This window comes from Mobula birostris, chromosome 2 (assembly GCF_030028105.1).
Source record: "Mobula birostris isolate sMobBir1 chromosome 2, sMobBir1.hap1, whole genome shotgun sequence".
NCBI lineage: Eukaryota > Metazoa > Chordata > Chondrichthyes > Myliobatiformes > Myliobatidae > Mobula > Mobula birostris.
Window position 1 is genome coordinate 174,902,819 of NC_092371.1, and position 14,298 is coordinate 174,917,116.

The 14,298-nt window shown below is 46.8% G+C and overlaps 1 protein-coding gene across 1 annotated transcript in view; it reads right to left on the reverse strand.

Moving 5' to 3' along the window:
• Positions 1–14,298, reverse strand: part of csmd1a (CUB and Sushi multiple domains 1a) — a 2,254,753-nt gene that overhangs the window by 376,214 nt on the left and 1,864,241 nt on the right. The window contains exon 33 of the mRNA XM_072251121.1: positions 13,197–13,292. Coding sequence (XP_072107222.1) covers positions 13,197–13,292 — 96 coding nt within the window. The remainder of the gene's footprint in view (positions 1–13,196; positions 13,293–14,298) is intronic.

The window sequence follows — 14,298 nt, forward strand, 5'->3', positions numbered from 1 at the left end:
AGTCTTTTAACAGGCTTTTTTTTTTGGTATAAAATTTGAGGATATCAACAGATCAGGATTTGCACTCCAAAGCTGAATAATGCTCTAAAATAAAAGCGTGAACAGTTCATAACTCTCCTGTCTCAGGTATTTCAAACTTATCCCTGAAGGGCTTTCACAATCTGAGAATGCACTGCATTTATTTTCTCAAACTGATTATTTTGCAGGCGTAAACTGTGAAATGTTACCGATTGAAACAATCTATGGTTCACATCAATGCTTCTGTTCTTAAACAGCGGGATAAAAATAAATTTTTAAAACCTTGTATTTGTTTCTTTTTTCCCGTGTTGGCAGTCTCTTTCTCATAATACATCCATAGTAAATCAACTCAGAATCTCTCTATCTGACTTACATTGGTTTTTCATTCTTTATACACTCCATGACCACCTAATTAAGTATACCTGCTTGTTAATGCCAATATCTAATCAGCCAATCATGTGTCAGCAACTTGATGCATAAAAGCTTGGACAAGAGGTTCAATTGTTGTTCAGACCAAACATCAGAATGGGGAGGAAATGTGACTTAAGTGACTTTGACTGCGGTGTGATTGTTGGTGCCAGACAGGGGATTTTCACACACAAAAGTCTTTAGAGTTTACAGAGAATGGTGCAAAAAATCCATCTAGTGAGCGGCTGTTCTGTGTGCAAAAAAAGCCTTATCACTCAGAGATGTCAGAGGAAAATGGCTGACAAGAAGTAACTCAAATGAAAACACTTACAACAGTGGTTTGCAGAAGAGCATCTCTGAACACACAACATGTCGGACCTTTAAGTAGATGAACTATAGATCATGAACGTACACTCAGTGGCCACTTTATTAGATACAGTAGCTATCTCAAGAAAGACCACTGACTGCATGTTCCTGCTGCGTTCTCTGCCACCTGGCCATGAAAGATTGGTGGAGGAAACCCTGATTAAAGATTCAAGATCAATGTTCAAGTTTATTTATGATGTGTACATCAAAACATACACTGAAATGTGTAATTTGCATTAACAACCAACAGATGGTTGGCACAATGTTGTGGGCTGAAGGGCCTGCGCAGTGCAGTAGTGTTCTATGCTTTATGTAATGCTAACCATTACACTACTGACCCAATCTGTATAGATGGAATGCAAGTAAAGTCCTTCAAGACCTGTATTATTATCCTGCCTTTATTGTCTTTCAGAATAAAACGCTGAATTATTACAATTCTACTGCTGAATTATATTATTTTTTGTTATGCACTTGAATCGGACATTCCAGAATTCAGACCAGATGACAATGAAGGATTGGGCTATGTGGGAGGGAAAGGTGAGATTGATCTTAGAGTAGGCTAAAAGGTCGGCAACTCCAAGGCCCTTAGGGCCTGTACTATGCTGTAGTGTTGTATGTTCTTCATTAATATTATATTTCTTGATCATTTCCTAACTTCTGAAGACCAAAACTCAGATTTCCACACTTCCTGAGAGATTTATTTTTGGTTTGCTTCTTTTGTTCAAGAGAATCAAGATCGTTTAATGCCATTTCTAGTACACAAGCGTAAAGGAGAACAAAATAATTGTTAGTCTGAATCCCAGTATTGTGTGCAGTTTTGGTCCCGTAATCTGAGGAAAGACATTCTTGCCATAGAGGGAGTACAAAGAAGGTTCACCAGATTGATTCCTGGGATGGCAGGACTTTCATATGATGAAAGACTGGATCGACTAGGCTTATACTGGCTGGAATTTAGAAGATTGAGGGGGGATCTTATTGAAACGTATAAAATCCTAAAGGGATTGGACAGGCTAGATGCAGGAAGATTGTTCCCGATGTTGGGGAAGTCCAGAACGAGGGGTCACAGTTTGAGGATAAAGAGGAAGCCTTTTAGGACCGAGATGAGGAAAAACTTCTTCACACAGAGAGTGGTGAATCTGTGGAATTCTCTGCCACAGGAAACAGTTGAGGCCAGTTCATTGGCGATATTTAAGAGGGAGTTAGATATGGCCCTTATACTGAATGGCGGTGCAGGCTCAAAAGGCCAAATGGCCTACTCCTGCACCTATTTTCTATGTTTCTATGATGCAGCACAAAAAAGATAAAGAACACAATAATAAGAAGAACACAATAAATATAAATGCAGAAGGTAGCTTATATAGATAGATTGATGTATGTCCACAAATTAAAGCACAGGAGTGTCTGCACATAAGGTTACCAATAAGAAATGATAAAGCAGTGGTAGTACTGGGATGTGGTAGGGTAGGGTGGATTAGTTTATTGAGATGTTGATCAGCCTGATGGCTTGGGAAAAGCAGCTGATTCGGAGTCTGGTGATCCAGGCATGGATGCTGTGTAACCTTCTCCCTGATGGAAGTGGGACAAGCAGTCTACCAGCAGGGTGGATGGGATCCTTGATGATGCTAGTGGCTCTTTCCTGAATCTTTGCTAATTAAATAAGCATGGAGAATATATTCAAGATCACGAGCAAAACTTTCAGATATTATTCAAATTAGCAACACCAATAAAATTCACTGAGTCAATGAAGTTGACAGCTGGAACCAATTTCTCATGCAAGAGTTTGGAATAATGCATTTTCCTGCCAGCACACTGCAGAATGGAACCTCCTAACTACTGCAAATTAGATTGCCGTAAAGGTCACACTTTTTCAATTTTGGTGTGCTTGGTCATGAGAAGACAGAATTTGGGGGCAGGGGGGTGGAATGCTGTTTTACTGACATCAATTATTCTTCCCCTTCCTGTTAATGTTACATTCTGCAGTGACATAAAAATCAGCGCTTCGTGAAAGCGAATGCAAAATAAGGTCAACCTGGAATGGAAAGTGAAAAATAAAATGATTGATTTTACAGGGAAGATTACTGCACATGTTCATCGTTCACCTGCTATTCTTAGAGGTGTTTATAGGCTTTTACTGACAAGCTAGTGGATGCAATAATTCCTTTTGGCACACTTTTGTAAGGAACTGTAAAATTAGGTGGAAGGAATCATAAAATAGCTCAGAAAGTTATCACAGTTAACGAGGATGTATGGTTGATGAGATTTCTCATTATTTTCTTTTACTATCCAGGTATAAACAAGTGCAGTTATCAGCAGTCCTCAATGTCTCCCAGGTCAAACTCTGTCTGTTCTAGTAGGTGGAATGACAAGTTCCTGCAACTGATGCTAAATACCCTCATCCACCTCTGCTCCTTGGTGCTTGACTGGTTACAGGAAGACTTGGTTGAAGACCAGTCACTATTGCCGAGAGGAAGTTTAATGCTGATGCTCACAGCAGTTACAAATCTCGATGCAGCAAATGAGTAAAAAGAGTTCACAAGATGGTCAGTATTTGTAAGAAAAACAGATAGCACATAAAACTGTACAGCACAGGCTATTTGTCTTTTGATGCTGTGCTGACCCCTTATTTCATTCTACGCTCAATGTAACCCTACCCGCTCACATTAAGCTCTATTTTTATATCATCTATGTGCTTACCTAAGGGTTCTTAAATATCACAAATGTATCTAGCATTAACCACCATCTTTGGCAGTGATTTCCACGCACCCACCACTGTCAATGTGAAAAAGACCAATATCTTCTCAGTGGAATACAGTAGCAATATGGTGGAAATTCTACGTATCGGGGGCATGAAGTCTGTGAAGTTACCATAACGAGAGAGAAGATCCTTGGGAAACTGAAAGGTTTGAAATTAAATAAGTCACCTGGACCAGATGGTGCACACCCCAGAGTTCTGAAAGACCACTCCACTCTTCAAGAAGGGAGTGAGGCAGAAGAAAGGAAACTTTAAGCTGATTAGTCTGATGTCAGTGGTTGGGAAGATGTTGGAGTAGATTAGTAAGGATGAGATCTTCAGGTATTTGGAGGCACTTGATAAAATAGGCAATAGTCAGCATGGTTTCCTCAAACAACGACATAGGCAGGAAGAGGGATGAGGTCCTGAAGTGTGAGTTTCGGGAATTAGGCAGTAGGCTGAAGAACGAGACCTCAAGGGTGATGTTCTCAGGATTTTTGCCAGTGCTACGTGACAGAGATGGTAAGAATTGGAGGAGGTGGCAGTTGAATGCGTGGCTGAGGAGTTGGTGCAGGGAGCAGGGTTTTAGATTTTTAGATCATTGGGATCTCTTCTGGGGAAGGTGGGACCTGTACAGATTGAATGGGTTGCCCCTGAACTCGAGGGGGAGCAATATCCTTGCAGGTAGGTTTGCTAGCATGGTTCGGGAGGGTTTAAACTAATTTGCGAGGGGGATGGGACCCAGAGCAATAGAGTAATGAAAGAAGTGCATGGAGTAAAGCCAGATCTAACATACAGAGAGGCTTTGAGGAAAGAGAAACAGAATAAACGGTGTAAAGACAGTAAGGTAGAAGGGCTGAAATGTGTGTACCTCAATGCAAGAAGCATCAGGAACAAAGGTGATGAACTGAAAGTTTGGATACATACATGGAATTATGATGTAGTGGCCATTACAGAGACTTGGCTGGCACCAGGGCAGGAATGGATTCTCAATATTCCTGGATTTCAGTGCTTTAAAAGGGATAGAGAGGGCGGAAAAAAGGGGAGGAGGGGTGGCATTACTGGTCAGGGATACTATTACAGCTACAGAAAGGGTGGGTAATGTAGCAGGATCCTCTTTTGAGTCAATATGGGTGGAAGTCAGGAACAGGAAGGGAGCAGTTACTCTACTGGGGGTATTCTATAGGCCCCCTGGTAGCAGCAGAGATACAGAGGAGCAGATTGGGAGGCAGATTTTGGAAAGGTGCAAAAATAACGGGGTTGTTATCATGGGTGACTTTAACTTCCCTAATATTGATTGGCACCTGATTAGTTCCAAGGGTTTAGATGGGGCAGAATTTGTTAAGTGTATCCAGGATGGATTCCTGTCACAGTTTGTGGACAGGCCGACCAGGGGGAATGCCATACTAGATCTAGTACTAGGTAATGAACCGGGTCAGGTCACAGATCTCTCAGTGACTGAGCATCTGGGGGACAGTGACCACCGCTCCCTGGCCTTTGGCATTATCATGGAAAAGGATAGAATCAAAGAGGTCAGGAAAATTTTTAATTAGGGAAGGGCAAATTATGAGGCTATAAGGCTAGAACTTGCGGGTGTGAATTGGGATGATGTTTTTGCAGGGAAATGTACTATGGACATGTGGTCGATGTTTAGAGATCTCTTGCGGGATGTAAGGGATAAATTTGTCCCTGTGAGGAAGATAAAGAATGGTAGGGTGAAGGAACCATGGGTGACATGTGAGGTGGAAAATCTAGTCAGGTGGAAGAAGGCAGCATACATGAGGTTTAGGAAGCAAGGATCAGATGGGTCTATTGAGGAATATAGGGAAGCAAGAAAGGAGCTTAAGAAGGGGCTGAGAAGAGCAAGAAGGGGGCATGAGAAGGCCTTGGCGAGTAGGGTAAAGGAAAACCCCAAGGCATTCTTCAATTATGTGAAGAAAAAAAGGATGACAGAAGTGAAGGTAGGACCGATTAGAGATAAAGGTGGGAAGATGTGCCTGGAGGCTGTGGAAGTGAGCGAGGTCCTCAATGAATACTTCTCTTCAGTATTCACCAATGAGAGGAACTTGATGATGGTGAGGACAATATGAGTGAGGTTGATGTTCTGGAGCATGTTGATATTAAGGGAGAGGAGGTGTTGGAGTTGTTAAAATACATTAGGACAGATAAGTCCCCGAGGTCTGATGGAATATTCCCCAGGCTGCTCCACGAGGCGAGAGAGGAGATTGCTGAGCCTCTGGCTAGGATCTTTATGTCCTCGTTGTCCACAGGAATGGTACCGGAGGATTGGAGGGAGGCGAATGTTGTTCCCTTGTTCAAAAAAGGTAGTAGGGATAGTCTGGGTAATTATAGACCAGTGAGCCTTACGTCTGTGGTGGGAAAGCTGTTGGAAAAGATTCTTAGAGATAGGATCTATAGGCATTTAGAGAATCATGGTCTGATCAGGGACAGTCAGCATGGCTTTGTGAAGGGCAGATCGTGTCTAACAAGCCTGATAGAGTTCTTTGAGGAGGTGACCAGGCATATAGATGAGGGTAGTGCTGTGGATGTGATCTATATGGATTTTAGTAAGGCGTTTGACAAGGTTCCACATGGTAGGCTTATTCAGAAAGTTAGAAGGTATGGGATCCAGGGAAGTTTGGCCAGGTGGATTCAGAATTGGCTTGCCTGCAGAAGGCAGAGGGTGGTGGTGGAGGGAGTACATTCAGATTGGAGGATTGTGACTAGTGGCGTCCCACAAGGATCTGTTCTGGGACCTCTACTTTCCGTGATTTTTATTAACGACCTGGATGTGGGGGTAGAAGGGTGGGTTGGCAAGTTTGCAGACGACACAAAGGTTGGTGGTGTTGTAGATAGTGTGGAAGATTGTCAAAGATTTCAGAGAGACATTGATAGGATGCAGAAGTGGGCTGAGAAGTGGTAGATGGAGTTCAACCCGGAGAAGTGTGAGGTGGTACATTTTGGAAGGACAAACTCTAACGCAGAGTACAAAGTAAATGGCAGGATACTTGGTAGTGTGGAGGAGCAGAGGGATCTCAGGGTACATGTCCACAGATCCCTGAAAGTTGCCTCACAGGTGGATAGGGTAGTTAAGAAAGCTTATGGGGTGTTAGCTTTCATAAGTCGAGGGATAGAGTTTAAGAGTCGCGATGTAATGATGCAGCTCTATAAAACTCTGGTTAGGCCACACTTAGAGTACTGTGTCCAGTTCTGGTCACCTCACTATAGGAAGGATGTGGAAGCATTGGAAAGGGTACAGAGGAGATTTACCAGGATGCTGCCTGGTTTAGAAAGTATGCATTACGATCAGAGATTTAGGGAGCTAGGACTTTACTCTTTGGAGAGAAGGAGGATGAGAGGAGACATGATAGAGGTGTACAAGATAATAAGAGGAATAGATAGAGTGGATAGCCAGCACCTCTTCCCCAGGGCACCACTGCTCAATAGAAGAGGACATGGCTTTAAGGTAAGGGGTGGGAAGTTCAAGGGGGATATTAGAGGAAGGTTTTTCACTCAGAGAGTGCTTGGTGCGTGGATGCACTGCCTGAGTCAGTGCTGGAGGCAGATACACTAGTGAAGTTTAAGAGACTACTAGACAGGCATATGGAGGAATCTAAGGTGGGAGCTTATATGGAAGGCAGGGTTTGAGGGTCGGCACAACATTGTGGGCCGAAGGACCTGTACTGTGCTATACTATTCTATGTTCTATGTTCTAAAGGAAAATCTTGCCTGACAAATCTGTTGGAATTCTTTGATGAAATAACAAGCAGGATAGACAAAGGAGAATCGGTTGATGTTGTGTACATGGATTTTCAGAAGGCCTTTGACGAGATGCCACACATGAGCTGCTTAACAAGCTAGAAGCCCATAGTATTACAGGAAAGATTCTAGCATGGATAAAGCAGTGGTTTATTGGCAGGGGGCAAAGAGTAGGAATAAAGGGAGCCTTTTCCACAGGGGTCTGTGCTGGGACCGATTCTTTTTATGTTACATGTCAATGATTTAGATGATGGAATTGATAGCTTTGTTTCAAAGTTTTCAGATGATATAAAGATAGGTGGTGTAGCAGGTAGTTTTGAGGAAGTAGAGAGGCTACAGCATGACAAACAGATTAGGAGAATGGATAAAGAAATGGCAGATGGAATACAATATTGGGAAGTATATGGTCATGCACTTTGATAGAAGAAATAAAAGGGTTGACTATTTCTTAAATGGAGAGAAAATACAAAAAAATGAGATGCAAAGGGACTTGGGAGTGCTTGTGCAGGATTCCCTAAAGATTAATTTGCAGGTTGAGTCTGAGGTGAGGAAGGCAAATGTAATGTTGTGGCGACCCACTTTCTGGGACACACGAATCGGCTCACGAAACAGCGTGCGCAGGCAGAGGGCCGGCCCCAAAAAGGGCGCCAGGCCATCTTCACCAGCAGGGGGAAAATTCCGCGCATGGAAAGGGTCTGGGAATATGCATTCCCCACAGCAGTTCCGCCCAGGGAGGGCAGGAACGGGAAGGCTTTAAAGCCGGCCGTGAAGTTTGAAAAAATCTCTTTCATCACAACTCCAACTCACTGATGACGTGTGGTTATTTTAGCGCTGTGTGTAGCACACTCCTACAATTGGTGACCCCGACGGCCCAAACGATATTTGGACCAGAGATGACCGACGCCGCATCTGTTCACGCAGTTTCGTTAAAACTGCCAAGCTTTGGGCCGCTGTGACCCCATCTGTGGTTCGAACAAGCAGAAACACAATTCCACATTCAGCAGATTACCTCGGAGTCCACTCGCTACTACTATGTGCTGAGCTCACTCGACCAGGAGACTGCTGCACAAGTTGAGGAGTTTATAGAGTCGCCCCCGGAGGACGGCAAATGCACAGCATTCAAAGCCCTGCTCAAGGACTTTCGGACTCTCACGGCGCGAACGAGCACGCCGCTTAATGCACCTGGACGGTTTGGGAGACAGGCCGCTGTCAGCATTAATGAACCAGATGCTGGCCCTGGCTGAAGGACACAAACCCTGCCTCATGTTTGAGCAGGCATTCCTAGAGCAACTGCCCGAGGACATATGTCCGACGCAGATTTCAGCAACCCCCGGGAGATGGCGGCCCGGGCAGATGCGCTGTGGAATGCCAAGAAAAAGAGAGGGGCATCCGTCGCACAGATCACAAAGCCGTGTGCCCAACGGCAGACCAGACCAGGCCCGGCAGCAGAGCCTACAGAACCCGGCAAAGGGAGTGAGGAGCCCAACCAACAATGGTGCTTCTACCACCAGCGGTGGGGCACAGAAGCCTGCCGCTGTAGACCACCCTGCAAATTCCCGGGAAACACCAGGGCCAGCCGCCGCTGATGGCTACGGCGGCTGGCCATCAGGACAGCCTCCTGTATGTCTGGGACAAGCAGTCGGAATGCCGCTTTTTGGTCAACACCGGAGCGGAGATCAGCGTCTTACCTCCAATGAGTTACGACACCCGCAACAGAGAACCGGGACCCACCCTGAGGGCCGCAAATGGCAGCACAATACGAACCTACGGCACCCGCACGGTGCGGCTACAGTTCAGCTCCAGCCAGTTCACGTGGGACATCACACTGGCCGCCGTGGCCCAACCACTCCTGGGGGCAGATTTTCTACGAGCCCACAGCCTGCTGATTGACCTGCAAGGGAAGCGATTAGTCCACGCCAAGACTTTTCAAATGTTCTCCCTGGGTGAAGCACAGTTGCCAGCCCCACACCTGGACTTCATCACGCTGTCCGACGACGAATTCACCAGGGTCCTGGCGGATTTCCCATCAGTACTGACACCGCAGTTCACGAAAGCCATGCCCAGACACGGAGTATAGCACCACATCTCGACCCAGGGACCACCCCTCCACGCCCGTGCTCGAAGGCTTCCCCCAGACAAGCTCCGACTGGCGAAGGAGGAGTTCAAGAAGATGGAGGAATTGGGGATCATACAACGGTCTGACAGCCCATGGGCCTCCCCCCTGCACATGGTGCCCAAGGGGGGGCTGGAGACCATGCGGTGACTACTGCAGACTGAACGAGGCTACAACACCAGACCGCTACCCTGTGCCGCACATTCAAGACTTCGCAGCAAATCTACACGGCACAAGGATCTTTTCCAAGGTAGACCTCGTCCGGGGATACCATCAAATCCTGGTACATCCGGACGACATCCCCAAAACAGCACTCATCACCCTGTTCGGACTTTTCGAATTCCTCCGAATGCCGTTTGGTCTAAAGAATGCCGCACAGACGTTCCAGCGGCTAATGGACGTGGTGGGACGTGACCTGGACTTTGCATTCATCTATTTGGACAACATCCTCATAGCCAGCAGTAGTCGGCAGGAGCATCTGTCCCACCTCCACCAGCTCTACTCCCGCCTGAGTGAATTCGGCCTTACAATCAACCCAGCCAAATGCCAGTTCGGACTCGACACCATCAACTTCCTGGGCCACAGGATTACTAAAGATGGGGCAACCCCGCTGCCCGCCAAGGTAGACGCAGTCCGCCACTTCCCCCGACCCAACACAATCAAAGGCCTGCAGGAATTCGTGGGTATGGTGAATTTCTATCACCGTTTCCTCCCCTCAGCAGCCCAAACCATGCGCCCCCTGTTCATTCTGTTGTCGGGTAAGGGCAAGGACATTACCTGGGACGAAGAGGCCGCAGCCGCTTTCGTTAAAACCAAAGAAGCCTTGGCAAATGCTGCGATGCTAGTGCACCCTAGAACGGACGTTCCTACTGCCCTCACAGTGGACGCATCCAACACAGCGGTCGGTGGAGTGCTGGAACAACTCATCGAGGGTCGCTGGCAACCCCTGGCGTTCTTCAGCAAACACCTACGACCACCTGAACTCAAATACAGTGCTTTCAACTGGGAGCTATTGGCACTATACCTGGCAATCCGGCATTTCAGGTACTTCTTAGAAGGTAGGCCCTTCACCGCGTTTACAGACCACAAACCGCTTACCTTTGCGTTCACGAAGGTGTCCGACCCCTGGTCATCCCGCCAGCAGCGACATCTATCCTACATCTCCGAGTACACGACGGACATCCGGCATGTCTCGGGAAAGGACAACGTCGTGGCGGACGCAATATCCAGACCTACCATACAGGCCCTGTCCCAGGGGGTGGACTATGCAGCACTGGCAGAGGCACAGCAGGCAGACGCTGAGATCCCTAGTTACAGGACTGCAGTTTCCGGTTTGCAGCTCAAGACCTCCCCGTAGGCCCAGGTGAGAGGATCCTACTACGTGATGTCGCTACCAGCCAACCCGGCCCCGTCGTCCCCGTAGCCTGGCGTCCGCGGGTTTTCGATTCCATTCACAACTTAGCGCACCCCTCTATCAGGACAACCGTCCGGCTGGTCTCCAACAGATTCGTGTGGCATGGGCTTCGTAAACAGGTCAGTGAATGGGCCAAAACGTGCATGCAGTGCCAAACGGCCAAGGTGCAGAGGCACACCAAGGCTCCGCCGCAGTGGTTCGAACCCACCCGCCGGAGGTTCGACTACATCCATGTGGATATCATGGGACCCCTGCCAGTGTCGCGAGGAGCGCGGTACCTCCTAACTATGATAGACCGGTTCACCAGATGGCCAGAGGCAGTCCCGCTCACCGACACCACCTCCGAATCCTGCGCCCGAGCACTGATCGCAACCTGGGTAGCACGCTTCTGGGTACTGGCCCACATTACCTCCAACAGGGGCGCCCAGTTCACCTCCAGCCTGTGGTCAGCTATGGCCAGCCTTTTAGGATCGCAGATACACCACACAACTGCCTATCACCCACAGTCGAAAGGACTAGTGGAGTGTTTCCACCGTCACCTGAAGTCGGCTGTCATGGCCCGCCTGGAACTGGGTGGATGAACTTCCCTGGGTCCTGCTCGGAATCCGCACGTTGCCCAAGGAAGATCCGCACACCTCGTCGGCCGAGTTGGTGTAGGGCGCACCCCTGGTCGTCCGTCCCAGGACAGTTCATACCAGCCCCAAGGGGGCAAGAGGAAGAACCCACAGCAGTCCTGGACAGACTACGGGGGAGGCTCGGTAACCTGGCCCCCATACCCCCTTCACAGCACGGACAGAGCCCGACCTGCGTACCCAAAGACATGCAGAACTGTAAGTTTCTTTTTGTACGACGGGGTGGGCACCGGGCACCACTACAGCGGCCCTACGAGGAGCCGTTTAAGGTGATCAGGAACAACGGGTCCACGTTCGTGCTGGACATTGGGGGGAGGGAGGAGGTTTTCACGGTGGACCGACTCAAACCGGCCCATGTGGACTTGGTGCAGCTGGTCCAGGGTCAGGAACCGCAGCGCAGGGGCAGACCTCCCAAACAGAGGCCGATCCAGGCTGTGGACATTGGGGGAGGTATCGCCGGTTCTGAGGGGGGCGGGGGAGCGCGACCCCTTTCAAGCACACACGAACCAGCTCACGAAACAGCGCGTGCAGGCAGAGGGCCGGCCCCAAAAAGGGCGCCAGGCCATCTTCACCAGCAGGGGGAAAATCCCACGCGCAGAAAGGGTCTGGGAATATGTATTCCCCACAGCAGTCCCACCCAAGGAGGGCGGGAACGGGAAGGCTTTAAAGCCGGCCGCGAAGTTTGAATAAATCTCTTTCACCGCAACTCCAACTCACCGACTACGTGTGGTTATTTTAGCGCTGTGTGTAGCACACTGCTACAATGTTACCATTCATTTCAAGAGGACTAGAATATAAAAGCAAAGGTGTAATTTCGAGACTTGATAAAGCATTTGTGAGGCCTCACTTGGAGTATTGAGAGCAGATTTGGGCATCTTATCTTAGAAAGGATGTGCTGAAACTGGAGAGGATTCAAAGGAGGTTCACAAAAATTATTCCAGAATTGAATGGCTTGAGGGGATGTTTCTTATAGTGGGGGAGTCTAGGACCAGAGGACACAGCCTTAGAATGGAAGCACATCCTTTTGAAACAGAGATCAGGAAGAGCTTCTTTCACTGGAAGGTGGTGAATCTGTGACATCCATTGTCACTGGTGCAGGCTACGTCATTGGGTGGCACAGTAGTGTAGTGGCTAACATAATGCTATGACAGTGCCAGTAAGCTGGACTCACTTCCTGCCGCTGTCTGTAAAGAGTGTGTATGTTCACCCCTTGACCTTGTGGATTTCCTTTGGGTGCTCTGGTTTCCCCCATTTTCCACAGACTTATGGGTTAGTGGGTTAATTGGTCACCTGGATGTAATTAGGTGGTGTGGGGTCATGGGCCAGAAGGGCCTATGACAATGCTGGATTTCTAAATAAAAGGAAGTATATAAAATGGTGGTTGATAGATTTTTGATTAGTCAGGATGTCAAAGATGATGGGGAGAAGGCAGATGAAAATGGTTAAGAGAGGTTTGAATGGCCAGGATTGAATGGTGGAACAGATTCAATGGGTTGAATGGCCCAATTCTAGACCTGTGTCTTATGGTCTTATTTAACACACAAAATGCAAATCAGGCAGCATAAGGAAGAAAACGTTTACATTTCGGGTCAAGATCCTTCTTTATGACTACATGGTCTCATTGTCTTATCTTTTAAGACCACTCAGATGAAACTAACTTTTACCTGTACAACTCAAATTGCTTTTTAAGCATCTTGTATGTCACATGATCCAACTCAAATCCTCTTGGAGAAGCAATCATTTTGAATACCTTACCTTGATAAACAAAGTGAAAACCTTTCGATGATGCTCTACTCTTCGCACTGAATCTGAGCAAAATTTGGTTCGATGTAGCCAGAGGCAAGGTTTCTCCTGAGGAATGGAAAATATTGCATTGAGGATCGAGAACATGCTTATTTTTTAATGGTAAAATAATTTATCATTAATTGCCATATACATTTACGTGTATTAGGAATTTGAGGTAGGGAGTTGGTCAGGGCACGGCATGCAACAGCAAACAACCGCATTCAACAATTATAAAGAATAAAGAATTATATAAAAATAAAGTTACAGGTGAAAGTACAGATACAGAATAAGATGTGAATAAATACATAAATACCAGTGAATATTTACAATGTAAGTATATTAATGTAAAAAGCATTATGAAAAGTAGTCTGACATGTTTACAGTACAGTGCAGTGCAGTGCTTGAGGTAAAGATAAAAAGAGGTGGGGGAGGTAACTGAATGGTTAAACAGATTAACTGTTTGGGGGAAGAAACTTTTAAGATGGCATGAAGTTTTTGCTTTCATAACCTAATTGCATTTTCCAGAAGGGAGCTTTTTCCAGAAAAGAAAGCAGTTTGCACGGTGGGTAGTGTCTGCAATGGTTTTTCCTGCCTGCTTCTTTATCCTGGTCACATACAAGTCCTGGAGTGATGGTAGACTGCAGCCAGTGACCTTTTCTGCTGACCTGACAGTTCACTGTAGATTTCATATGTTTTGAGATGATACACCAAGCTATACTATACAGTAATTGCTGATGTGAAGATGCTCTCTATGGTAAAGAGACCCAAAGTCTTTATTCACTTTTTTTATTCAATTAAGAGGCTGAGGGCAAAGAACAAACGAGTGTTCCACTCACTGCTTCGTGAGGCTTTACTCACCCCAGTGCTGAGCTGATTCTGCACTGTGGCCTTCAATTGTCAGCACTCGTCCCTGCGATGAACTGCTGAGATTTAATGCAGAACATTGGGCTTCCTGACCAGCTGCAGTGGCAGTGTATTCACCTTTGTGGACTCTGCGGTTCATCTTCTGTGTATTATCTGTTCACTTTTTTTAAAATTGTTTGCACGATTTGTTCTTTTTTGCACACTGGAT